This window comes from Podarcis gaigeae, assembly GCF_964106915.1.
Source record: "Podarcis gaigeae genome assembly, chromosome: 11".
Lineage (NCBI taxonomy): Eukaryota > Metazoa > Chordata > Lepidosauria > Squamata > Lacertidae > Podarcis > Podarcis gaigeae.
This window is the reverse complement of record NC_139687.1, coordinates 19,525,991-19,550,785: the sequence shown is the minus strand read 5'-3', so window position 1 is coordinate 19,550,785 and position 24,795 is coordinate 19,525,991. Positions and strand designations below refer to the sequence as shown.

Below are 24,795 nucleotides of genomic sequence, written 5' to 3'. Positions count from 1 at the left end.
GAGAGAAAAAGAATGGGGAAAAAATGTAACAGAGAATAGATCTACCATTGGCTCTTTGTCATAATATTTAAAATCAAAATTCTGAACCTGGTTGTTTAACTTTGGGTGATAAGAAATTTTGCACTAGCAGCATGTCTGTTTTCTCTTTTGCAGTAATGATACCTTTTCCTGGATCACTGGACAAGCTATTGTTGGCAACAGTGTCTGGGATTAAATGGAACTGTAAACTAGATTAAACTTTTGGTCTAGTCCTTCAAGGAGCATAGAGATGAGCTGATTCCAGTTTCCCTAGATTTCAAAGGGAACAAATTTATGTAACTCACTCACTGTAAGTGCTGCATAAGACTTTTAGAGAAGCACCTGCTTTTATTTTTCCAAACAACAACTGAGGAACAACTCAAAACTTATTTTCACAAAGCATGCTGGGGATTAAATAGGTCTAGGCCCAGTGAAAGCGAGGCCTGAGAAAATATCCTGCCCCCTGTTTGGAGACACACCTCTTTTGACCACCTCTTGCCTGGCAGTGATGGATTTGACTGCTTCTGTATGAGACCACCAGTGCTGCTGATTGTGGTGTTTTCAAAGCGTCTTCCGTTTGCTTCATTGCATGATGCTTGCGATGCTGGAATAGATGTGCTTGTGTGTGAAGCTCATTTTAATCCTGTATCTTCATATCGTTCCTCTTGTCTTCCAAAGACAAAAGCAGACCGCTAAGACTCGGAATCAAGCTTTTGGTCTTTGATGTGCTGTCACTTGGACTTACGCATAAAGCGCAATGTTCTGCATTGATGCACTTTGGAAATATATTTATTTCATGTCTTGTATTAATAATTCAGAACCCAGTTCCTCAATGAGCGATTCAGCCCAGTGGCTGCTGCAAACCTTCCAATATCTCCCTATTTTAAAAATAATAAATAATTTCACCACTTTTAGCAGTATTAGAACAGGCACCGATCCATTAGAACGATCCATTAGAACAGGCACCCATTTCTGGGGCTTAATGTGACCCACCGGTTGGTTTAAATCCGGCCCCTGTGGCAGTTTATTTCCCCAGGGTAAAATCCTAAAAAACGCTCAACAACTTCAATCCTAAAAAGGTCAACAACTTTGGTTGGCCCTCATGCATGTTCACTTCATCAAATCTGGCCCTCTTTGAAAAAAGTTTGGATGCTCCTGTGTTAGAAGAAAGCAGTTAAAAGCTTCCCATCTGATACAAGCAAAGTTATCTGCTCATAAATGGGGAGAAAAGACTGTTCAGGACATAGTGTGCGAGATTCACCCTCCTGAATTGTAGCGAGCTACAGTTGTATCATCTTTAACTGGATATGGCTTTTGGCCTGTTTATGGCCTTTGTTCTAATGCAAGGAAGCAATATGAGATACAACGGCATTTGTGAAGTCCCAGTTCCCTTTCTCCCCCAACTCCTAAATATATTAATCTTGGAGTGTTACTTTGTCATCTTCTTCCACAGACATTCTTTTAGTGTCCTGCACAGACTCCCATTTCATTTCTGATTAAGGTTAAAGTTGACATTTACTTGAGTGTACCCAGCGTCGACATCAACCTCTTAAGTGCTCAGAAAAAACTGTGCATGTTTTATAAAAAGTAGATGCCAACATTTTTGTTCATCACTCAACTTAATGCCACATGGGTGACTACTAATGTGAACCTATAAGGGCTGGCATATTTTATGTGAGCACCATGTTATTGAGTTTTTAAACTGAAATTTCAGTCTTCATCATGCGTTCCTCCAAAGTGACATCAGACGTTTTAGGGCAGTGCAACTGGTTCCCTTGCACCAGTTGCTGAGCGAAGGACACCCCATAAACACTTGCCTGGCTACGGGAAAGAGCTGTAAGGGCTCTGACAGGGTCCTTGAGTCCTTCCACCTTCTTCCCAAAGCCTAGTTAATTCTTGCCCATCTTTGGGAAGGAGGTATATGGGCTTTGAACCCTGCTGGAGCCTTCTTGCCTCCTTCCCAAAGCCTGGCACGGCAGAAGTGTCTTGCGGTCTCCAGAGGAGGAAAAACTTAAAACACGTTGCAGAGTTTCCAAGAAAAAAGATCAAAGGAAATTCTACTTCATTCAGCAGAGCTTTACTGCTACTGAAGGCAAATGAGCACAATGGTCACAAATCCAATACATTCAGGATTGGCAGAGTCCATAAAAATCCAGTTGCAGCACTTAAAATAAAACTTACAATACTTGTACAGTGGTACTTCAGGTTACATACGCTTCTGGTAACATACGCTTCAGGTTACAGACTCCGCTAACCCAGAAATAGTGCTTCAGGTTAAGAACTTTGCTTCAGGATGAGAACAGAAATCGTGCTCCGGCAGTGCGGCGACAGTGGGAGGCCCCATTAGCTAAAGTGGTGCTTCAGGTTAAGAACAGTTACAGGTTAAGAACGGACCTCCGGAACGAATTAAGTACTTAACCCGAGGTACCACTGTAATAAGACTAAACCTTAGCACTATAGCACACAGTACAGAACACCAGAACAACGAGACGGAAAAGATAAAGTAAAGTGAAGGCCAGGCTCCTTCTGGCCTATTATAGTCAGCATTGACCTTGACAGAGAGATAACAGAACCAGTTTAAACTAGCTGTACTCAGCTTTCCAGAAGAAATAACCCAAGCAAGAACCTTCTGCAAGATTCTCTCACGCAGAAAGAAACTTTCCAGAACACTCCTGAATTAAACGGAATAGGAAAGATCTCTACACATCAGATCAATACTTTCTGTACTAAGAAATGCAAACTGACAAGGATAGCTGCTGGGGAGGGTGCCAAATTTTGACCTAGCTTAGGGTGCCACAGTACCAAATTCCACCACTGAAAGTATGTATGTTAAACATGTTAGATGTATTTGCCGAGAGTGATGATGTTGCATCACGTCACATTTCAAAAGGAAGAGCAAGAGGAGATTGCATGCCAGACTAATGTTGATATAGGCAAAGCTAATTTGGGAGGGTGTGCACCAACGTTTATTGAATTTGTCAGAAAACTTGATAAGCTACTTGCTCCTGCAGCAACCATATTTCTTCTGTAGGCTTGTCTCACCATTTCCTGCCTCTTTGTGCAACATCTGTTCTTCCTGTGGGTCTTTGTAAAATCCATGCGGTGTACGTAATAGTTAGGGTGTCAGACTAGGAACTGGGAAGGTGGGACTCAAATCACCACTCAGCCATGAAGCTCACCAGGTGGCCTAGGACCAGTCACTGACTCTCAGCCTTACCTACCTCACAGAGTTGTTCTGAAGATAAGGAGATGGGGGGAAACCATTTAACCATTTCGAAGGAAAGGTGGAATGATACATTGAAATGTGTCCCAACTTCTGTCTCTGTGCTATCATGCCTGGATGAAAATTCCATGCTGGGTGTTTTTGGACAGCAAGTTATCACTTGCAGTGTTTTATTTTGTACACCGCATAACGCTCTTAAATTCTGAAGGCGAGAAGAGAGGCAGATTGGCTCCTAGTACGTTTTTGAGCACAATTCAAAGTGTTGGTGCTGACCTTTAAAGCCTTAAACGGCCTTGGCTCAGTAGACCTGAAGGAGCATCTCCACTCCCATAGTTCTGCCCGGACGCTGAGGTCCAGCACCGAGGGCCTTCTGGCGGTTCCCTCACTGCGAGAAGTGAGGCTACAGGGAACCAGGCAGAGGGACTTCCTGGTAGCGGTACCTGCCTTGTGGAACGCCCTCCCTTCAGATGTCAATGAAATAAACAACTATCTGACTTTTAGAAGACATCTGAAGGCAGCCTTCTTTAGGGAAGTTTTTAATGTTTGATGTTTTGTTGTATTTTTAATATTCTGTTGGGAGCCATGCAGAGAGGCTGCGGAAACCCAGCCAGATGGGCGGGATATAAAATAATAATAATAGTAAAAATAATTAGTGCCCCCTCTCCCCAAGGAGATTACAGTCTAAAATTATGGGGAAGTGAGGAAGAGAAACAAGGATAACAAAGGATGAATGTGAGCATGCACTTACGAGTATCAGTTAAGCCTGGTATTTTATCTCTTTATATACAACCAGGATGGGGAAACTGTGGCCCTCTAAATAATAATAATAATAATAATAATAATAATAATAATAATAATAATAATTTTTTTATACCCCGCCCTCCCCAGCCAAGGCTGGGCTCAGAGTGGCTGTGTGGTAAATGTGGTAGGACTCCAGCTCTTGTCAGCCATGGAGAATGGTTGAGGTTGATGGGAGTTGTAGTCCATCAGCAACCCCAGGACAGCAGTTTTTCCATTCCTGGTGTGCAACGTCTGTTCTAGAGTGTATAGCATTTTTATTTTATTTTTGCAAACTTACGTTATTTTAAACTCCATCTAACCTAGATATGCTGGATGCTTTCAAGCCAGAATATGTGGCTCCTCTGGTTCTTTGGCTTTGCCATGAAAGTTGTCAAGAGAATAGCGGTCTGTTTGAGGTAATATCCCTGTATTATCCTTTCCCGGCCACAAATTGTTCACATGGTCAGCTGTGAATCTTTGAGAAATGAGAGTTAAAGTGAGGTATATGCGTGTGCAAATTAGGGTGAATAAGGTAATCGGTGGGGAGTGATACCTGAATTTACATTCCCGATATTGGGTTTGCCTACCCACTTAACAGCTTTCTTGAAGCTAGGAGAATAATATGTTAGGGTTAAAGATACACATGAAAGAAACAAAATGCAGAAAAAATTAAGGGCAATATTCAACCAAGTTGTACTCAGAGTAGACCTATTGATAATAACGAACCTCACTTAGCCATGTTATTTAATTGCAGTGGGTGTACTCTGAGTAAATCTTAATTGAATACCACACAAAGAGTATATACTGTAGCTGTTTGACCTATTGGCTACATTCTGATTATACCTCAGCTTAATACATGGATAATGAATAAATCTTTTGCTTGCCTGTTCAGCTCCCCAATTCTTGCCTTCATAACAATCAAACCAAGAAGCCTCTTATTAACCATTGTTTCTTGTTCCATCAAAACTGGGAAACTATGATTAGCTGCTTTGAAACAGGCTAGGATGTTCAACCAAGGTTTGAAGCTGGTTTAATATTATGACTTGTTACAAAGTCGTAACCATAATTTCCCATTTCAGACAAAGCAGGCGATGATAGTTAATTAGAGGCTTCTTGATTAGATTAGCTGGGAAAGGAGGACTGAAGAGGTTGAGTGGGTGGGCAAAAGGCTCATATTCATATAATCTCCTTATTAAACCAAGATATGATCATCTGAATTGGGCTATTGTTGTCATCCCTATTGAAATGAAACATACTGCTCTCTCCAGTATGGCTAGAAGTACAGTTCTGTCCCTGCTTGCTTTTTGAGGTTATATTAACTTTTAAAATTTTATATTGCAGGTCGGAGCTGGATGGATTGGTAAATGTAAGTGGTCTTGTACAATCTGGTCTAGTACTTGCAAAAGAATCTGAATTTAATATGAAATGAAATCTTTATGTTGTCATAAAATAGAATATGGAAACTTTAATTTGTTGCCTATTAAGGATAGTGGACCTTTATGCCAATACTTCGGAATTATACAAAGGCGTATTTTTAGCCATTTTAAAACCACTTTAGCAGTACCACGTTTTGGTAAGTAACTGTGGATTGAATTCACATTTGTACTACAAAGGCATATAGTATTTATTATTGTTATAATTAGTTATTAAATTTGTATACCACCCGATACCCACAGGTCTCAGGGTGGGCCACAACACAAAATCACAATGCAAAAACACATAATACATAATAAAAACAAAAACAAGAAAACCCAATAATCCCGCCAACATGTTTTAAAAGGGCTTATAGCGGTGCAGTTTACCATACATCCATGAAACAGTTCCTCAAAACTCCATCTCTGCACCCTTTACAGGTGTTTTATGAGCACTCTGTATTATGTGGACCAGCTTTTTGGACACTGATGGCAAATGATAGTATGTTTTTATCAGATCTTATTTGAAACTGAATAAGGTGCTTTTATCATTCTTACAACTACTGTTCTCTTTAAGCTTTCAAAATGATGCAAGCTGTGAATGCAGATGAACAAAATGGCAAAAAAGCCATATTCAGCGAAGCTCTCTTACTTAAAGGTCTGAGCTAGAATTTCTGCTCTACGTGGGGGGTCTGAATTATGTAAAAATCAGGTTCTGTTCTTGGCAGGGAGCGATAATCTAGACTTTTTTTTGATGGGAAAGGCTACTACTTTTACAAGGAAGCAGTGGTCCTGAAGTTTCAACAGTTGATGGCTATCTCTTCCTATCACTGTTTGCTTAGTACGCTGGGAGCGATCGCTAGGAGCCATTGTCAGGCAGAAGAACCAGCCGATGACACCAGAGGAGGTGCAGAATAAATGGGAGATAATCTGTGACTTCAATAATGCCAACAAACCTCGAACTATCCAGGGTATGGGCACTTAAAATTCACTATATTTCTCAAATAATTGTGTGGTCGACTTTTCATTGAAGAACCAATTTTATTATTTTTTTAAAAAAATAAATCACTCAGCTAAACATCATGGTACATGACTCATGTTGCACTTTTGGAAGTGTCAGGTCTTACCATAATGCATATTAAGGGAAAACATGAAACTCTGTTTCTTTCTGAGGAGTTTTCTAGCTTTCTTGAAGAGTAGTCTTAGATATTTGACACTTGTGTTTGTGTTCTGGTGAATTGGAGTAGTCTGGCAGTGAGACTCTTAGGAGCTCAGTTTGTACTAGGGCTGAACAATGTATTGATATATTGTCCAAAACCGGTTTGAAGTCCATATTATGACATTGGTTTCATAATTTTTGACCTGGCAATGTATCGCGAATCATGGGGTTTGTGTATATGTGTGCTATGCAGAAATCATGATGTGGGGAAAAACATGAAGCCAGCCGATGCTACATAGCTCCATCCTTATTTGAGACATTGTGATATATCAGAATATTGAGATATTTAGCTGGTGATATATCACAATGTTGAAAACCAGATATTGCAAAGCCCTAGTTTGTACCTTGGATGAACAAATTGGTGGAACTAAAATAATCAGATATGGCAATCAGAATATATGGTACTCGGTATTTTAACATCGCAAGTAGATGACTTCATTTCAGAGCATATACTCTTGATTCTAGGAACTGAAAGCAGCAACAGACAAATGAAACATTTAGGAGATATCCCCCCCCCCCAACTCTTAAATACAAATTGTACAATGCTAAGTCATACTTGGAAGAGACTTGATGGGCCTTTAAGTTTGTCAGAATCAGGAATGCTACTCTTTTTCAAGGGACTATTGATACCTGATTCCAGTGAAGATGATTTTTGATGATATATTTATGCGTGGCGGTCTAGTTGATCAGATCCTAGAAAGTTCAGGTTTTAGGTTTTACCCTTCAGCATCATCATAGGCTCAGTTGCGGACTGTGTTGAAGTTTGCAAACCAAGTTATCTACTAATAGTGTGGAGGATCATGGCTACTAACTAAAAATAAAAAGTGGAGTTCTAGCTACACATCCCAGCCTTTCTCGAAAGAGCTTATTAATATGCCCCCTGCTACTGGTACAGCCTTAACAGATGATGCTAACACAGGGATGCCAACTATTAAAGACTAAGGGAAGAGCAGTTGGATAGATTTAGAAGGAGAGTAGGGTGCTCTTGTCTCTTGATCCCTTGGTTAAGTCCAGTTAAAGGCAACTATGGGGTTGCAGCGCTCATCTCGCTTTCAGGCCAAGGGAGCCGGCATTTGTCCACAGATAGCTTTCTGGGTCATGTGGCCAGCATGACTAAACCGCTTCTGGCGCAATGGGCCACCGTGATGGAAACCAGAACGCACGGAAACGCTGTTTACCTTCCCGCTGCAGCTTTAGCTACTTAGCTACTTGCACTGGCGTGCTTTCAAACTGTTAGGTTGGCAGGAGCTGGGACAGAGCAATGGGAGCTCACCCCATTGCGGGGATTTGAACCGCCGACCTCCTGATCGGCAAGCCCAAGAGGCCCACAGTTTAGACCACAGCGCTACCCGCTCCACAGCAGACACTGTCAGCCCTACGAACACCTAGTCCAGCACCAGATTTCTTTTGCCAAGCACTCATTTCTCAAACTAGAGAAATCATCCCCACTTCTCTTCTCCATCCCAGTGAAGCTGGGCTGGTTCCTAGATGTGGGAATCAGCCATAATGTTGTTACTATTTTCCATATAGGCTGAGTGGCTTATGGCTTGTACATAAAAATAATAATATAAGTATGCGTTGAATATTCTGATAGAATAAACTCCACCCAGGAGCTACTCTGTTTTGCTTGCTGAAAGTTAAACTAGTTGTTAACATTCCAAGGGGAATATAGCATGCTCGATCCAGTGCGTTGTTACCTTTTTCTGCTGGGTGAAGAATTCAGTTATGTTCTTGGCTGTGGTTTGGATGGGAACGTGCCTTTGATTAATCTCTCATCTGTGAGAATTAGCAGAGAGCCTGGTAAAATGCTGCTGATATCTGACATCCTAATTCATTTAATTTTTCAGTGGAACGACATTAGAAAATTTCCCTCGGTAAGAAGGCCCCTTTCCTTAGTGCCTCAAGGCACCAAACTGTTAAGTAAGGAAAACTAATTAGAGTATTCACATTTAAAAAAATGAAAGCTATGTTACTTTATATCTGCAAGTTCAAGCTGTCCCCCGAGATTTCATTAAAAACTATTACCAGCGTTAATGTAAGTAATTTGACGCTGTGAAAAGCTATTATATACTAAACTATCATATATGATTATACAAAAAATGCCAATTAGTGTAATTATTTACCTATCATTTGCGAGAATAGCCTAGAATTAGAGCCACAAAATGTGGCTTATAATGGTGTGTGTGTGTATTTAGATGCTGAGTGTGTAGGCCTGATATTCATTTATCCCAGATTAAAAAGCACTGAAATTTGAGCTGTATCATTTTCAAAAAGTGATTTCTTCCTCTACAATGATCTTACTCTAATTAGGCTTAGGTCTTAGTTGAGGAAGGGCAAAACAAGAGGTTTTCTGTGTATCTTTGCTGAAGTTACAGCATATTTGCCTCCAAACATTATTAAAGAAACTAATAATGAATTCTAAATTAATTTATGCTTGATCCCCCACCATATAGATTGAAGCTGATTCGATAGCCGGTCCTCTGACCTTCTAAATTTATCGAGGCAAAAAGTTTGGGCGGCAGTATGCTATGTTGGTTTGTGGATGGCAGATTAAAGTTTTAAAACCCATCTAGGCTCTGATGATCACCTAGCAGCTTCTGACAAGCCACTCTATGCATGTTCAGGCATTTGCCTAAATATGTGAAGCATTAAACTGGGATAAGGGTAAAAGGTAAAGGTAAAGGACCCCTGACAGTTAAGTCCAGTCGCAGACGACTCTGGGGTTGTGGCGCTCATCTCGCTTTACTGACCGAGGGAGCCGACGTTTGTCCGCAAACAGTTTTTCCAGGTCATGTGGCCAGCATGAGTACGCCGCTTCTGGCAAACCAGAGCAGCACATGGAAACGCCATTTACCTTCCCGTCGGAGTGGTACCTATTTATCTATTTGCACTTTGACCCACTTTCAAACTGCTAAGTTGGCAGGAGCAGGGACCGAGCAACAGGAGCTCACCCCATCACGGGGATTTGAACTGCCGACCTTCTGATCAGCAAGCCCTAGGCTCAGTGGTTTAGACCACAGTGCCACCCGCGTCCCTAGGGATAGGGGTACACCCCCCCAAGTCCCACCCCATGTGTCCAGCTGCTCTTCAGATCTTCACACAGTTAGCATGCAGGTCTGAAGGTTTTAAAGCATGTTTGAGCACTTCCAGAAATTTCCCTGTTGTGGGAAGAGATTTGAAGCATGTTTAGCCCCTTTCTGCTTTCTGCTAGTTGTGGGGAGGTCTAAAGTGTAGCTGGCATGCTGGGGACATGGAGGGCAAGACTTTCATGCACTTTTCTGCTCTAGTCCTCGGTTAAAGGCCCATCTTATTTCCTCATGAAGGGACCAGGCCTTGACAAGTAGAGGTTGACAGGGAAGCATTGTACACCTACCTTCCGAACACTGAGCATTCCTGTTGGTTGGGAGAAGGACAAGGCACAGGGAGGGAGGCATGGCATGGGCAGGATTATTGGATTGGCGCTGCTACTGCTACTATAAATATTCAAGAAACCATTTCCAATCTTTTATTTAAAAATGTGTTATCTTGATTCTTATTCTTCCAGTAAGTTTCGCCATTTCTCTATGTTCCATAATTTCTTGTATCCATTCTTCCTTTGCTAGGACTTCTGCTTCTTTCCATTTTGGGGCAAGTAACATTCTTGCTGCTGTAGTAGCATACATGAATGGATTTCTATACATTTTAGGTAGTTCTGTCCCTATAATTCTGGGTTGTTGTTGTTTTAACAAAGGTTATTTTAAAAATCCTTTTCATTTCATTATATATCCTTTGCCAGTAAGAGGAGGCCGGCAAAAGATGTTGCGTGTTGACTTCCACTGCCCTTAGAGAAACGTCCGTTATACAGGCATAGGCTCTCAAAGTTGTGAAACAAATCAGAAATTTCCCAAAATTTAGATGTGAAAGTGGAGAAACAGAACGACAAACGTGGAAGGCTGTATCTCTGATTGTGGTATGCTTAGTTCCCCCGCCCCTTTGTTGTCTTGTCCTTCTTACAGAGGGCTAAGTGTGGTGGTTTAGCCTCATAACTGCCCCATGAGGAAGGTAGAGAGAAAGAGAAAATGCTAGCTGAAATTCAAACCACTATTCCCAAAGTATAGCTGTAGCCATCATACTGCATTGCTAGTTCTGCTGTATAGCTCCTTTTGCGAAGAACAGTGATTTAATACATACTTTTAATATTCATAATAATAACGCCTGTGTCTGGCTTTTGCCTAATGCACCAGTAGCACTTCTAACATAGTGAGTTTGGTTACTGTTATTTTTTTGCTTGTCAGACTCTTAATGCCCAGGCTTGATAACCGCCACAGGGCACTTAAGTTTCAGGCAATTCATGTAATCCAATTTCCTTATCATCTTGGTTGGAGACACTGGAAGTGTGACCTTGCATAACACAAGTTCCGCAGCCTATTCAAGTGCTAAAATATCATTGCAAATCTAATGCTGGAGGTTGGGACTGGATTTGAGTTTCCTATGCCAGACAGCAGAAGGTCAGCGCTCTGTGCTATTGCAGTTCTCCCCCCCCCCTTTTTCTTCTTGTTTGTGTTCCCTGTGAGAATTAATATATAGCAGAAGATACTCCCAAGAAGCAGAGAAGGAAATTGCATACCAGACAATCGGTAGGCCTAGAGAAACAGAATAGGTGACAGATTGCTATTTGTACCAGAAGTCATGCTTTTGAATAATACTAGAAGGAGTCATAGCTTACTGAGAGACCAAATGCTTGGTGTCAAGAAAGCTGCAAGTTCAATCCTTGACATCTGCAGGTAGGGTTGGGAGAGACACCTGTCTGATCTTTTGGAGATTCATTGCCATTTAATGGAGATAATACAGGAAGAACAAGTTAGTGAATCAACGGTTGAAAGGATAATGAAAGGAATAAGGTAAAGGTAAAGGGACCCCTGACCATTAGGTCCAGTTGTGACCGACTCTGGGGTTGCGGTGCTCATCTTGCTTTATTGGCCGAGGGAGCCGGTGTACAGCTTCCAGGTCATGTGGCCAGCATGACTAAGCCACTTCTGGCGAACCAGACCAGCACACAGAAACGCCATTTACTTTCCTGCCAGAGTGGTACCTATTTATCTACTTGCACTTTGACGTGCTTTCGAACTGCTAGGTTGGCAGGAGCTGGGACCTGCTAGGTTGGCAGGAGCTGCTAGGTTGGCAGGAGCAATGGGAGCTCATTCCGTCGCAGGGATTCGAACCACCAAACTTCTGATTGGCAAGTCCTAGGCTCTGTGGTTTAACCCACAGCGCCACCTGCGTCCCCTAATGAAAGGAACACATGAGATTAAAGTAAGCAAATTTAGACAGCTGGAATTTAAAAAAATTCTAAAATGGTACAGAACTCCAGCCCAGCTAGCTATGGTAGCAGGATTGAATTGTAACTGTTGGCACTGTAAACTAGTCAAGGGATGGTTTTCCCATATGTACTGGGAATGTCCAGAGGTAAAGGAATTCTGGAATAAAATCCGAAGGTCATTAATGAACTGTTTAAAGTGAAGCTATCAATGGATTTTGATTTCATGACAATGGGTATACTTGAAAACGTGGCTATAGAGAAAGGGGACCAGTTTACTTTCAAAGCTATGATATTAGCGGGAAAGGCAACAATAGCTTTAGTTTGGAAAGATAGAGAAAAATGGACAGGAGAGGCATGGAATAGTTATTTGTTTGAACTTACTCAGTCGGACATTGTCGCAGTAATGTCACAGGAAACAATGTGGAAGGTCAAGTCCACCACAATAAGGAACAGATGGAACTCCTATCTTCAAAGGATAGAAACTACTGGAACAAAAGACATTCGGTGGAAACTAAAGAGGCTATGCCCGTGGCTGAGAATAATTGTTTGAACCTTTCCAATGGATATTGGGGGGTGGGAAGGGAGGGGAAGGAAAAATTGTACGGGGAATTTAAAAATTGGAAGGAGATAATATAATGTATGTAAAAATCACCCACATAGAGATAATACTAGATGAGCCAGTAGTCTGGCACAGATGTAAGGCAGATTATTTTGTTCTGAAGTTATATGTGGGGGAAAGAATAGAAGTTGATAGAGATGCTAAACACGGGGGTGGGGGTGGGGACCTTATACCTTTGATGTAAGTACTGGAAGACTAAAAATATACCAGCTTTAGAAGAGGTGTTCAAATACTTCGTGGTGCTAAGCTGATACCTGGAAGTATTTTTAATTTGCCAGTTCAAGTACATTTTCTCCCGTGTTTCGATTACTAAGTTAACACTGATTGCTTCTGATTTTAATTTAAGCAATATTTTAAGGATAGTGGGGCATACTTCGGAAGCTCTTTTTGCAAACTGTTCTCCAAACTCTTCACTCTTTTAAACAGTTAGCAGGTTGTGAGGGAAGTGGGTGGGTGGGTGTTTGGGGTGAGGTGTGCTGTGGGTGACAGTCCTAAAATGGCTGCCATGGGCGGGGTGGGAGGTGTCGCAACTCCAAATGTAGCTGGTGGGATGTGCTGCGTAACACAAAATAGCTGCTACATCTAAAAGAGTGCGAGGAAGGGGATCATAGGACCACGTAATAGCGCTGGCCTGCCCCCCCCCCAGTCAATAGGGAAAAGGCAACCACACCAGCCATCATCATTCCTGCTCACAGAAACAAGCCATTTACATCTTTCCTCTTTTCAAAACAGAAGGAAGAGTTGGTGTCCAGTTGTGTAACCCAGCAAAAAGTCGGCATGTTTAAGGGGAGATGGGTTGTTCTATGTTGCAGAGGCCAAGCCAGTGGAAACAGGAACTGAGAAGAAAGAGCAAATCGTATCTCTCACATTATGGATTTTTGAAGGGGTATTTACTGAGACCTTTAACAGGCCCTGTAGGAAGTACAGTCGTACCTTGGATCCCGATTGCCTTGCAGGTTGAACGTTTTGGCTCCTAAACACTGCAAACCCAGACGTGAGTGTTCCGGTTTGTGAACATTCTTTGGAACCCAAAAGCCCGACGGGGCTTCTGCGGCTTCTGATTGGCTGCAGGAACTTCCGGCAGCCAATCAGAAGCTGTGCTTTGATTTCCAAATATTTTGGAAATTGAACAGATTTCCGGAATGGATTCTGTTCGACTTCCAAGGTACGACTGTACTGGCAGGCACTAGAGCCCACAGACAGCATTGGGAACCTCTATACTGTAATTAAAATGTGAGGGTTCACATTAACAAGTGCAATGTAAAGCATACGAATGGTTAGGAGGCACTGTGTTAACTTCAAGAATAAGGGACTTCCCCAAAAGTGAGGTTGAAGTGTCATGTTAGCATTTTGTGACGGTTGTATTTTTGCTTGGAATGAAGCTGTGGAAAGACTTATTTTTGTGTGTGTGTGGTTTCAAAACCATTTCCCCTCTGTATTTCCAGAATCAGTCAGCATGCTGAATGACGTGTTAAGTCAAATAGAATCCCAAGATGTCTCCCCCAATCCCACAAGCTACAGTGCATCAAGATCCTCTACAGGCTTTGACCCTGTAAGTAAAAATGCTTCTGCAAGGTACTTGGCTTGAAGATATTCCGTTGCCTGGAGCCAGGAAAAGCTACTGTGACACATGAATCGGAAGATGCAGTGTACTGTCTCAAAAGGTCAACTTTAAAATATGAGCTGGAGAAGGCAGTGCTTTCCCCCACACTGTTCCCTTGTACACTATTCCATAGTGTAAAGTAACATTTATGAGAACTGACTAGGCTAGAGAATTTGCTACTTCTTCTCCGAAGAATCCAGACACTCTAGTTCTGCAGGTTTGCTAGTCAGGTGTAATTTCTCCAGGCATTGGTCTGTAGGGCAAAGTAACATCTCTTTCAAAAAGTTAAAAATAAATTATCCCTCTGTTTCGTTTTGTACCGCAGCTTCTAAAATCTAGCATCACATTTCTCTTTAAGTGTGTGTGTGTGTGCAGCAAACATGCATTTTGAGAAGCTTGGCATAATTTGTGGACAAAGATATGTGCTGCCTTAAGGTTATTTGTCCCTAATGGGCTGCTGTCTCACTGGGGAAAGGGGAAGGCTGTAGCTCAGCGCATCTGCTTTACATGCAGAAGATTGCAGTTTAATCTCCAGCATCACCAGGTACGACCTGGTATGTCCTGTATCTGAAACCTTGGAGTGCTGCCGAGAGTCAAGTGTAGTCAGTAGCAAGCTTGAAGGAGCAATGATCTGCATTGGTACCTGCATTGGTATAAGGCAGCTTCCAATTTTTCTCCACAAAATATGACCATGGGGGGAAGTGGAGTTTTGGATTTCCGGGCTAACCACCGGCTCGAGAGCAGCTTCTCTGAGTTCAGGGAAGGCTTGAATGGAGTAAAAGTGGGGTAGTGAAGGCAGTGTCCCCCCCCCAAAAAAAACCACCCCAAGGTAGTGCGGTGACGAAGACAAGCCACAGCAGTGTTCTCTGCTGCTCCTTGCCTTACCAGGCATGACCAGACTTGGCCCTCCAGCTATTCTGGGATTGCAGTTCCCATCATCCCTGACCACTGGTCCTGTTAGCTAGGGATGATGGGAGTTGTAGTCCCAAAACGGCTGGAAGGCCAAGCTGGATGGAGTTGGAGGACCCTGTTTCATGCAAGTGGAGTGGCACCGAGTTTTGAAATATCCTAGTATTGCGATCCCCTGGAGCCGTAGTAGTTTAGACGTACAACAGTTGTCCTAAAAGAGAATCGGTACAAAATATTTAACTGGCACCCGCAAGGGATTATCTCTACTCAATTTCCCATCACCATTTTGAAGATAAACTAAGAATGAGTTGCTGCGTTCTTGACTGGTATTCAGATTGATTATGTGTCCCTATATGATATATATACAAGAAAGGAGGAGCTAGATACATTTTCTCATACATCCTTTACCTTTTCCCAACTTTTGATATCAGTCGTGTGAAGACTTTCCTTTTTCGGCTGGCCTATTAATGGTTGAAGTCAAATTTAGTACATTTGTATGAGATTTTCACTCTGCATGGGATTCAGTAGGATTTTTTTCTTCCTGTTTATATTTCAGCCATACATGGGAACCCATAAAAGTTATTAGACTGTAAAACAAATGAGCATCTTATAAATTGGAAGCAGCGATGGGCGTCTTGTGGCACTCCTAGATGTTGGTGGATGTTCAGCTCCCAACAGACCCAGCCATCATGGCCAGGTCAAAGATTATGGGAATTATGGTTCCACCGCATCTGGAATGGCTACAGATTCCATCTCTGGTTAATACACATTTGTGTGTATTTTATTTTATTTTTAGCATTCATATGGCCTGAGAGAAAATCCAATGTCTTCCCCTTTTATAACAGCTTTCTCTCTTTGCCTTGAGGTGCTTCTCATTCACCAAAGACTACTTGTTAATCACTCTGAGCTTGCTTTTGGTAGGAACGGAACATCTAAATTAATAATACTAACGTGCGCTCCTGTTTTCAATACTCACAGTCGCAGAGCATTGGCCAGAAGCTGCCCACAATGTCTTATGAGTACAGCCATTTGCAGCCCATCTTGTATGCACTTGGCGTGGGCATGTCAACAAAAGATCCGGACCACCTGAAATTCCTGTTTGAAGGAAGCGAAGAGTTTTGCTGTCTTCCAAGCTTTGGAGTTATACCAGCTCAGGCCTCTATGCTCGATGGTGGATTGTCTAGCGTTCCAGGACTTAATATTGATTTTACTAAGGTGAGTGTGAGCCACAACAATTGAATTGATTTTATGTATCAAACTGTTAGCAAATGAAACAGCATGCATAGCAGATGCAGATTTAACAACAGAGGGGGAAAATTTGGATACGCGAAAATCTAATGCATTAATCATCAGTAGTAAACATGGAGTCAATATAGCTTGGCTTTGAAATGAAGCAGCCTGATTTGCCCTCATTTGCTGTTGCCCCAGATTATACATTCCATTAAAATTTTGGACAGTGATGAAAACTAGAGCCTAGCAAGTCCAGCTGACTGCAACACATGGCAAATTCCAAATGCGAGTGGTAAAGAAATACTCATTACAGTGGTACCTCAGGTTACATACGCTTCAGGTTACATATGCTTCAGGTTACAGACTCCGCTAACCCAGAAATACTGCTTCAGGTTAAGAACTTTGCTTCAGGATAAGAATAGAAATCGTGCTCCGGCGGCGCAGCGGCAGCAGGAGGCCCCATTAGCTAAAGTGGTGCTTCAGGTTAAGAACAGTTTCAGGTTAAGAACGGACCTCCGGAACGAATTAAGTACTTAACCCGAGGTACCACTGTACCTCCTCAATATCTCAACATTACAATGTCAGTCACGATACAAAGGAGAAACAAATAAACTGAAAATAATGTGCTATGCATTTCACTTGCATCAGGGTAGGGATCCTATCATCCTTCCAGATATTGCTGGGCTACAGTTCCCCTCACCCCTCACAGTTGGCCAGTCTGAATGGGGCTGAAAGGGTGTGTGACTCTAGCTGTATCTGGAGGGCCTAAGGGAATGGGTGGCGCTGTGGTCTAAACCACCAAGCCTCTTAGGCTTGCCGATCAGAAGGTTGGCGGTTCAAATCCCCGCGACGGGCTGAGCTCCCGTTGCTCTGTCCCAGTTCCTGCCAACCTAGCAGTTTGAAAGCATGCCAGTTCAAGTAGATAAATAGGTACTGCTGTGGCAGGAAGGTAAATGGCATTTCCCTGCACTCTGGCACTCGTCATGGTCTTCTGTTGCACCAAAGCTGTCCATGGACAAATGCTGGCTCCCTCGGCCTGAAAGCGAGATGAGCACCGCAACCCCATAGTCAAGTTTGACTGGACTTAACTATCCAGGGCTCCTTTATCTCTAAGGCCACAAATTCTTCACCGTTAACTTGCATCAAGTTTCTCCTATGACACATGAGAGGCCTGGGGAAAGCATCCAGAGACTTCCAACCTTCTTCTTTAATAGTTAAAGGGCAAGGATAATGAGGTGAGATTCCCCACCACCACCACCATAAAGAATACCTAAGGTGTTATCTGTTTAACAAAATGGAAGCAAAGTGTGAATTGGACAAATAATTACTCTTTAAACAGAAAAAGGTGAGGGATGGCGGCTATGTATTTGATAGTTTATCCACCTCAGACTGAAAATTTACAAGGCCATAAAACATATGATAACTATTATCCCGCTTAATGGGCAGAATGCAAACCCTTTTGAGGAAAAGCAACCTAAGTGTTTGTTTCACATCATGTTTCCAGATCAAATAATAGACTGTCTTTACGCGAGGATAGGATAGGACAGAACAGGACAGAACAGGACAGAACAGGACAGAACAGAACAGAACAGAATAGAATAGAATAGAATAGAATAGAATAGAATAGAAATAAAATAATGATACATTGCTTGTCATGTGTTAACACAGTAAAAAAAAAAGTAAAGATACTTAATCTCTTTATATCGTTTTAAAAACTGCAGCAGTATAGACTGCAGTTTTCTGACAGCAGTGCAAATGATGCAAATTTCTGTCTTATTATAGGTGTTACATGGTGAGCAATATTTGGAGCTGTATAAACCTCTGCCAACATCGGGTAAGACTTCAGCAACCCTAATTAATTTGTGTGTGTTTGTATGCGTGTGTGTGTGTGTATATATATATATATATATATATCAATCATATATATGGTGTAGCACTCTGTTGGTGTTTTTACCAAGAGTAATTTGTATTAGTCTTCATGATCTCTGTACAGTTTCAAGTGGAGTTTCTCTACCCACAGAAAACAGCCTTCAGCCCATTCTTTATCCAGGGAACTGATTCTCATATCCTCTCCCTTCAAGGGGAGGTTTTTATTGTATTATGCATGTGTCAGGGGCCAAGGCTCTGTTCTCACCTTCCAGCTCAATTTTCACTATTTAGTATGTTCTACAATGTACTTGATCCAAAATTCAAATCATGCCATGCTATTCTTGGGTGTGTGTGGATTTTATATTGCAAACTTTAGCTATTGATTTTCTTGGGAGGCCTGTAAGTATTTCTGTATTACTTCTGTGTCATTTCTTTTTCTGCTTTTCGATTTTAGGAAAACTAACTTCGGAGGCCACTATTGCTGACATCCTAGATAAAGGCTCAGGAGCGCTTATTCTCTTGGATGGTAACTCTCCTACTATGTGTTAAGAGCAAATGGGCAGAGAAATGAGTCTTTAAAATGGAATGAACCTTCCTAGCGGTGCCTTGAAGCCATCTTGGAGGAAGGCTTTGTAACAGCTACTGGAATCTTGTCTTGCCCTGAGGGCAATTTCAATATTATCTGGGTTTGCCACGCATCTAAAGACATAACATATGTGAACTGGCCTTGATATTTTGCCAGCCTAGTTTTAAACCCCCAAAAGTGGTTAGTGTGTTTGTTTGTGCATGTTCTGGAATGCATTACAGTGGTACCTCGGGTTAAGTACTTAATTCATTCCGGAGGTCCGTACTTAACCTGAAACTGTTCTTAACCTGAAGCACCACTTTAGCTAATGGGCCTCCTGCTGCTGCCGCACCACCGGAGCACGATTTCTGTTCTCATCCTGAAGCAAAGTTCTTAACCCGAGGTACTGTTTCTGGGTTAGCGGAGTCTGTAACCTGAAGTGTATGTAACCTGAAGCGTATGTAACCCGAGGTACCACTGTATAGGTTTAGGATATAAGAGTTTTGGGTTTTTTTCCAGTGAAGACTTCGTGGGGCCTACCCCTCCCCACAGCCAATCTCATATTTCTTGTTTTTACTTTGTATTCATAAAGCTCGTATTTTATTTCAAATATTCTTATGCCTCTCTTTAGTAGAGATTTCTAACGCAGCTTGTCATGTAAAATAGCAGAATTCCAGAAAATAGAGGAGCGTGGGTGAAGATAATCTCAAGACAAGTGCAACAAGGCATATAACCAGCTTATATTAAATGACAAAAGCCCAGGCAAATGGAATTGTCTGTGTATGGGCCCAAACTTAACTTCAGAAGGTAGGGGGACATGGAGGAAAACCCCTTAGAAAATGACGGCAAGGTTAAGGTGGCCTCATGCAGTTAATAAACTTGGGTCAGGGCAGTGAAAAGGAGGGACATTTCAGTAGTTTTTAGACAGAAGCAGGGCTTTTTTCCAGCCAGAACTCAGTTCTGGCACCTCTCAGGTGGGCGCCATTGCCATTCTAAGCGAACGAAGGAGGTGTCCATGGTGAGTTCTGGCGCCTCTTTTTCTAGAAAAATAGCACTGGGCAGAAGGAATAGAGTAAAAGAACTATGTAGCTCTTCTCACCCAGTTCCCTGAAAATTTAAGTCCGCTGATTTCTTAGTTTCGCTCAACACTATGTTAGTTTTTACTTTAGCATGCTATAAACAGAGCCGCAGCTAATACCCTGCAGTTATGTCATTATGGGTTGTATTGTAAGAAAGGAAGGTATGTTGTTTGCAATTAAACTAAAATGGTTCTTTTTTTGGCCTGATCTTGTCTAGTCAACACATACTCTGCAAAGGACCTTTTGTGCTATAACCAGTTCTCCGTCTTTGTTGTCGGAGCTGGCGGTTTTGGCGGGAAACGCTCGTCTGAGAAAACCAAGGTAATACGAGCTTTAAGTTGGGAAGCATGGGTAATTTGTGAACGAATTCAAAATGTATTTTGAACCAGGGTTAGACAGCCTAAAGCCAGAGCATTCCAAATTGTGTGTCGCGACACATTAGTGTGTCGGCTGCAGTGCGTAGGTGTGTCGTGCAAATGCTCCCCACGCTCCTCCCGGGGCTGGAAAGGGATTAGTTTAACTTCCGGTTTGCTAGTAAAATTGAATTACTGTGTTGCGAAATGTTGCATGTCTAAAAAGTTTGTCACCAGTATGAAAAGTTTGGCCTAAGGCCTGGAATCTGAATCCAGATCTCTCAGGAGGGATTATCAAGGGTGTGTGGGATTGTGCATTGAAACCACTGGTCCCAAGTCTATAGGGCTGAGGTGTCCGGCCCCCTCCATATCTGTGGGGAGAGGGTCAGGCGCTCATAAAGTTGAGGGGGTGGAGGAGACCCAGTGTGGCACAGCTTCAGTGGTCAGCTTCTTCTGGGCAAGAGAGAGAGGAGGAGCCACTGGCCATTGAAGCTGTTCCTTGCTGAGCTCCTCATGATGATGTGACGTCACACATGCATGATGTCACACACCTGGAATGCACGATGTGCATGTGACATCATACTCACCCCCGCCGGACACATGATGCCGTATGCGTGACATCACTTCGGCTCCCCTCCCCCACTGATTTTCTTCCAGCTCAAGTTATTCCGTCTCAATAGCCATCTCCTGCCCTTTTCCTAAAAGCTTCTGAGGCACGGGTGACCTTTGCATGCCTGGAGGACTGGCAGCTCTCATGATTAAGTCCTCATGATTAATTAAAAAAAACAATATTGATACTTATTCAGAGAGATACAAAAATACATTCCCCTTACAAAATATATTTTTATATTTGAAACATATATGTTTCATATATACATAAACTGATATGAAACAACTACTTAGTCTAAAAAAAGAAAAAGAATAAAGACAGAAAGGAGAAAAGACAAGGAAAGGGGAAACCTAGAGAAAGAGAGGAAAGAAAGAGAAAAAAAGATTAGAAAAAGATAAAGAAGAATAAAAGGAATTCCAGCTCTCTGCGCTCCAGCTAAATATAGTATTCACTCCTTAAGATCCAAACATCCTATCTTCTATAAACCAGTATTTTTCAGTCTTCAAATCTAACTATGACAAGTTCGTTTTTTCTTTCACGCACAAAGTCCATGAGAAATTTCCAATCCTTAGTAAATGTCTGTAATTAGACATGTTAACTTCTCCACTGTCTCAGCCAAGTCCAATAGTTTTATCAGCCATTCTTCTATAGTGTGCGAGGCTGTATCTTTATGCATGTAGCAAAAGGCAAGAGAAGTTCTCAAGCATCTTTGAGAGTGACCATTTCCACGAAGGAACATAGAATTGGCCTAGCAGCCATTGAAAACTGTATTCCCTATGCTGCTTGGCTTTAAAAAGTACTCTGTTTGAACATCTGGGCTTGCAGTACTATTCTCAGCGGTTTTGGCTGGTGGTGCCTGGCTCCTTTAGAAAGACGAGTCTCAAAACTGAGTAACGTACAAAACAACCAGGCATAAAATGTCACTAAAAACAGGGGCAGAGTGCTTATTTATCTTTATTTCCAGGTCACGGTGAACCCACCCAACAGACCACCAGATGCCACTGCCATGGATCTCACTACAGGAGATCAGGTAAATAGTTTACTTCCTGCCAAAAATATATATATTTAAATATACCTGTGAAGTTGGAGGTGTGGTATGGAGTCTTGTATTTAACAAGTCACCTGGTTGCCATAGGTCATAGGGATTTCAGGCAGGCAGGCGAGCAGGCTGATGGAAGAATGGCGAATCACTTTGCTGCTGCTCCTTTAGTTCACTTGGTTTCTGTTCTAGCTTTTCCCTTCCAGACATGCATATTATGAAACAACCGCACAGTCTACTTTCTTTCCTTTTTCCTATTCTTTGCAGAGTAACTGAGTTACTGCGTTCGCTTCCATAAATCTTTGAGTAAAAAGGAAGTGTTGACAGAAGATCTAAACCAAGTCCAAAAGCATTTAAATTGTTCACAGTTTGTGGAGAGATGAATCAATTAATTTCAGCTCTACAGGGGGACTTTCTACGTGACTATGGAGTTTAAAGGATCATCTCATTACTCTTTCCTGCCAATTATCAGATTGATGTTTTAAATCAATGAAGAAAGAATTGTTCTGCCAAGGGATCAATCGCACTATTGAAATATGTGTTCTGTGACCCATGTCCCGACTGATACGTTTTTTCTTGTTAGTCCTTTCCCAAAATGTATATTAAGAAACATTTTTCGTAGAGACCAATGGAGAAAACCCTCAAGTGGTGATTTACAGGTTGTTGTTTTTTTTTAAAAAAAAATACAGTGAAGAAACTATCACTACTTGGCACCCTGAATACAGAAGGAAATACTGTGTCGTTGTAATACGTGTCTTTGCGATATTCTGTGTTTCTCCTAGGGAATAGGTTTGAGCTTAATAGAGCTTTAATTAACTTCAGTAAATGACTTTCTTTGCAACTTGCAGTTTTTGTGCTGGTTGTAACAAATAGTGACAAATTGGGATTTTCATGAATATCATTTCAATCTTAACTTGTTACCTTTGTTCCTTTTCATTCCTGATTTTAATGCTTCAGGACTTTGTTCTGCTTATTACTGCAATCAGACCTAAGAGGCCTTAACTGGCAAAATCTCTCTCTCTCTTTATGTTTAGAAATTAACGCACTGTAGTTATGCAGCATCCTGTGAATGTATGGGAATATGCATAGTCTCACTAAAGTTGTGGTTGAGTCTAGTTAAAAAAAAAGGATTTTAAATATTGATCACAGCTTTTCCTTAATATTCGCTCTTAACCACACCCAAGATTCTGTAAAGTGCAGAATTTACTCCAGCATTGCTGGCTGCCTGGGACATGCTTTCACCTCTTTTGATTCTTTTGCAACCTCAAATGCCCTTTCGTGGAGTTTTGGAGTTACACAAGAGGACTGGCCTTAATTCACAACGCTGCTTCTTGTTAATCTATCAGATAATCTTGTGTGGGGAATTAATCCCATATTGGGCAGAAGTAATTCTATCTCGGACACACTCAACAGAGTCCCTTGGCCTGCCGCTGATTGCCAGATGATGGAAAAACACAGCCTTGGGGGAATAGTTATTCCCTCATTCTTTTCTCCTTCGTTGAAGGGATAGCCATCCAGCAATTCAGTTCATCTTTACCAGGCATAGGCAAACTCGGCCTTCCAGATGTTTTGGGACTACAACTTCCATCATCCCTAGCTAACAGGACCAGTGGTCAGGGATGATGGGAATTGTAGTCCCAAAACATCTGGAGGGCGAAATTTGCCTATGCCTGATTTTTACAGATGCCTTGCTCTGCTTCGAGTCCCCTACTACTACTACTAATATTTCGCCCATCTGGCCAGGTTTCTCCAGCCACTCTGGGCAACTTTGAGCACATATAAAAACATAATAAAACATCCAACATTAAAAACTTCCCGATACAGGGAAGTTTTTGTAACTATTTTGAATGTGAACATTCCTGACAAGGTCACATTTGTGTGTGTGAGCTTATTAGTAGTCTCACTCATGTGCACACACACACACACACCACATTTTTGTTGTGTATAGCTGAAAATTCAGGAAGTCCCTTGTGCATGAAGCTAGATAAATTTGCACATTTTTAGGCAACACATGTCCTGTTCAGAGTGCACTGGAAAGTGAGGGGTTTTTTTTAGCCTTTCCCCCTTTCATGCTAAGCACTTGCAGATTTAGTATATATATATATATATTGGTTTTACCCCAATCAGAAACCCTGGATGAATAGAGAGGTCCAGTGCCTGTTGCGGGAAAGGAACAGGGCTTTTAGGTCGGGCGAGGTGCAGCTTTACAGTGTGGCAAGAGCAAACTTGAAGAGGGGTATTCGACGGGCAAAACTGGTCTATAGGCAGAGGATTGAGGATAATTTAAGGAGTAACAACACAAGACAGATGTGGCAGGGGATTCAGCATATTACCAACTACAAACCTAACCTTGGTGCTGTCGACGGTGACCCTTTGCTGGCGGAGGAGCTTAACTTCTTCTTTGCTCGCTTCGAGAAGGAGCCACCTGAGACGCCGGTATTACAGCCACCAGCCCATAGGGGCCCCTCATTCACTGTAGAGGAGCATGAGGTGAGACAGGTATTGAGGATGGTGAATCCGAGGAAGGCTGCTGGACCTGATGGCATCACGGGAAAGGTGTTGAAGGGCTGTGCGGATCAGCTGGCGAGGGTCTTTACTAAGATCTTCAACAAGTCCTTACACCAGTCTATTGTCCCACCCTGCCTGAAGTCGTCAACTATTGTTCCTCTGCCTAAAAAATCCACAATCAGTAGTCTGAACGACTACAGACCAGTTGCACTGACTCCAATCATCATGAAGTGTTTTGAGAAACTGGTGCGCCGTCACATTATTTCCTGTCTTCCATCAACTTTTGACAACTACCAGTTTGCATACAGGGCAAATAGATCCACGGAAGACGCTATCACTACCACTCTCCATGCTGCTCTGTTCCATCTGGAGCAGCCGGGGAATTATGTGAGGCTGCTGTTTGTGGATTTTAGCTCTGCTTTTAACACTATCCTCCCCCATAGACTGGTGTCCAAGCTAG

General features: G+C 42.1%; 1 protein-coding gene and 1 long non-coding RNA gene across 2 annotated transcripts in view; one reads left to right on the top strand and one right to left on the bottom strand.

Annotated features, from left to right (window-relative positions):
- Positions 1-24,795, top strand: part of HSD17B4 (hydroxysteroid 17-beta dehydrogenase 4) — a 78,538-nt gene that overhangs the window by 21,534 nt on the left and 32,209 nt on the right. The window contains exons 9-17 of the mRNA XM_083702311.1: positions 4,346-4,437; positions 5,363-5,387; positions 6,276-6,404; positions 14,016-14,122; positions 16,061-16,297; positions 18,095-18,146; positions 18,636-18,707; positions 20,043-20,146; positions 21,753-21,818. Coding sequence (XP_083558437.1) covers positions 4,346-4,437; positions 5,363-5,387; positions 6,276-6,404; positions 14,016-14,122; positions 16,061-16,297; positions 18,095-18,146; positions 18,636-18,707; positions 20,043-20,146; positions 21,753-21,818 — 884 coding nt within the window. The remainder of the gene's footprint in view (positions 1-4,345; positions 4,438-5,362; positions 5,388-6,275; positions 6,405-14,015; positions 14,123-16,060; positions 16,298-18,094; positions 18,147-18,635; positions 18,708-20,042; positions 20,147-21,752; positions 21,819-24,795) is intronic.
- The window catches only part of LOC310827006, a 104,862-nt gene that overhangs the window by 47,859 nt on the left and 32,208 nt on the right, over positions 1-24,795 (bottom strand). The window lies entirely within an intron of this gene.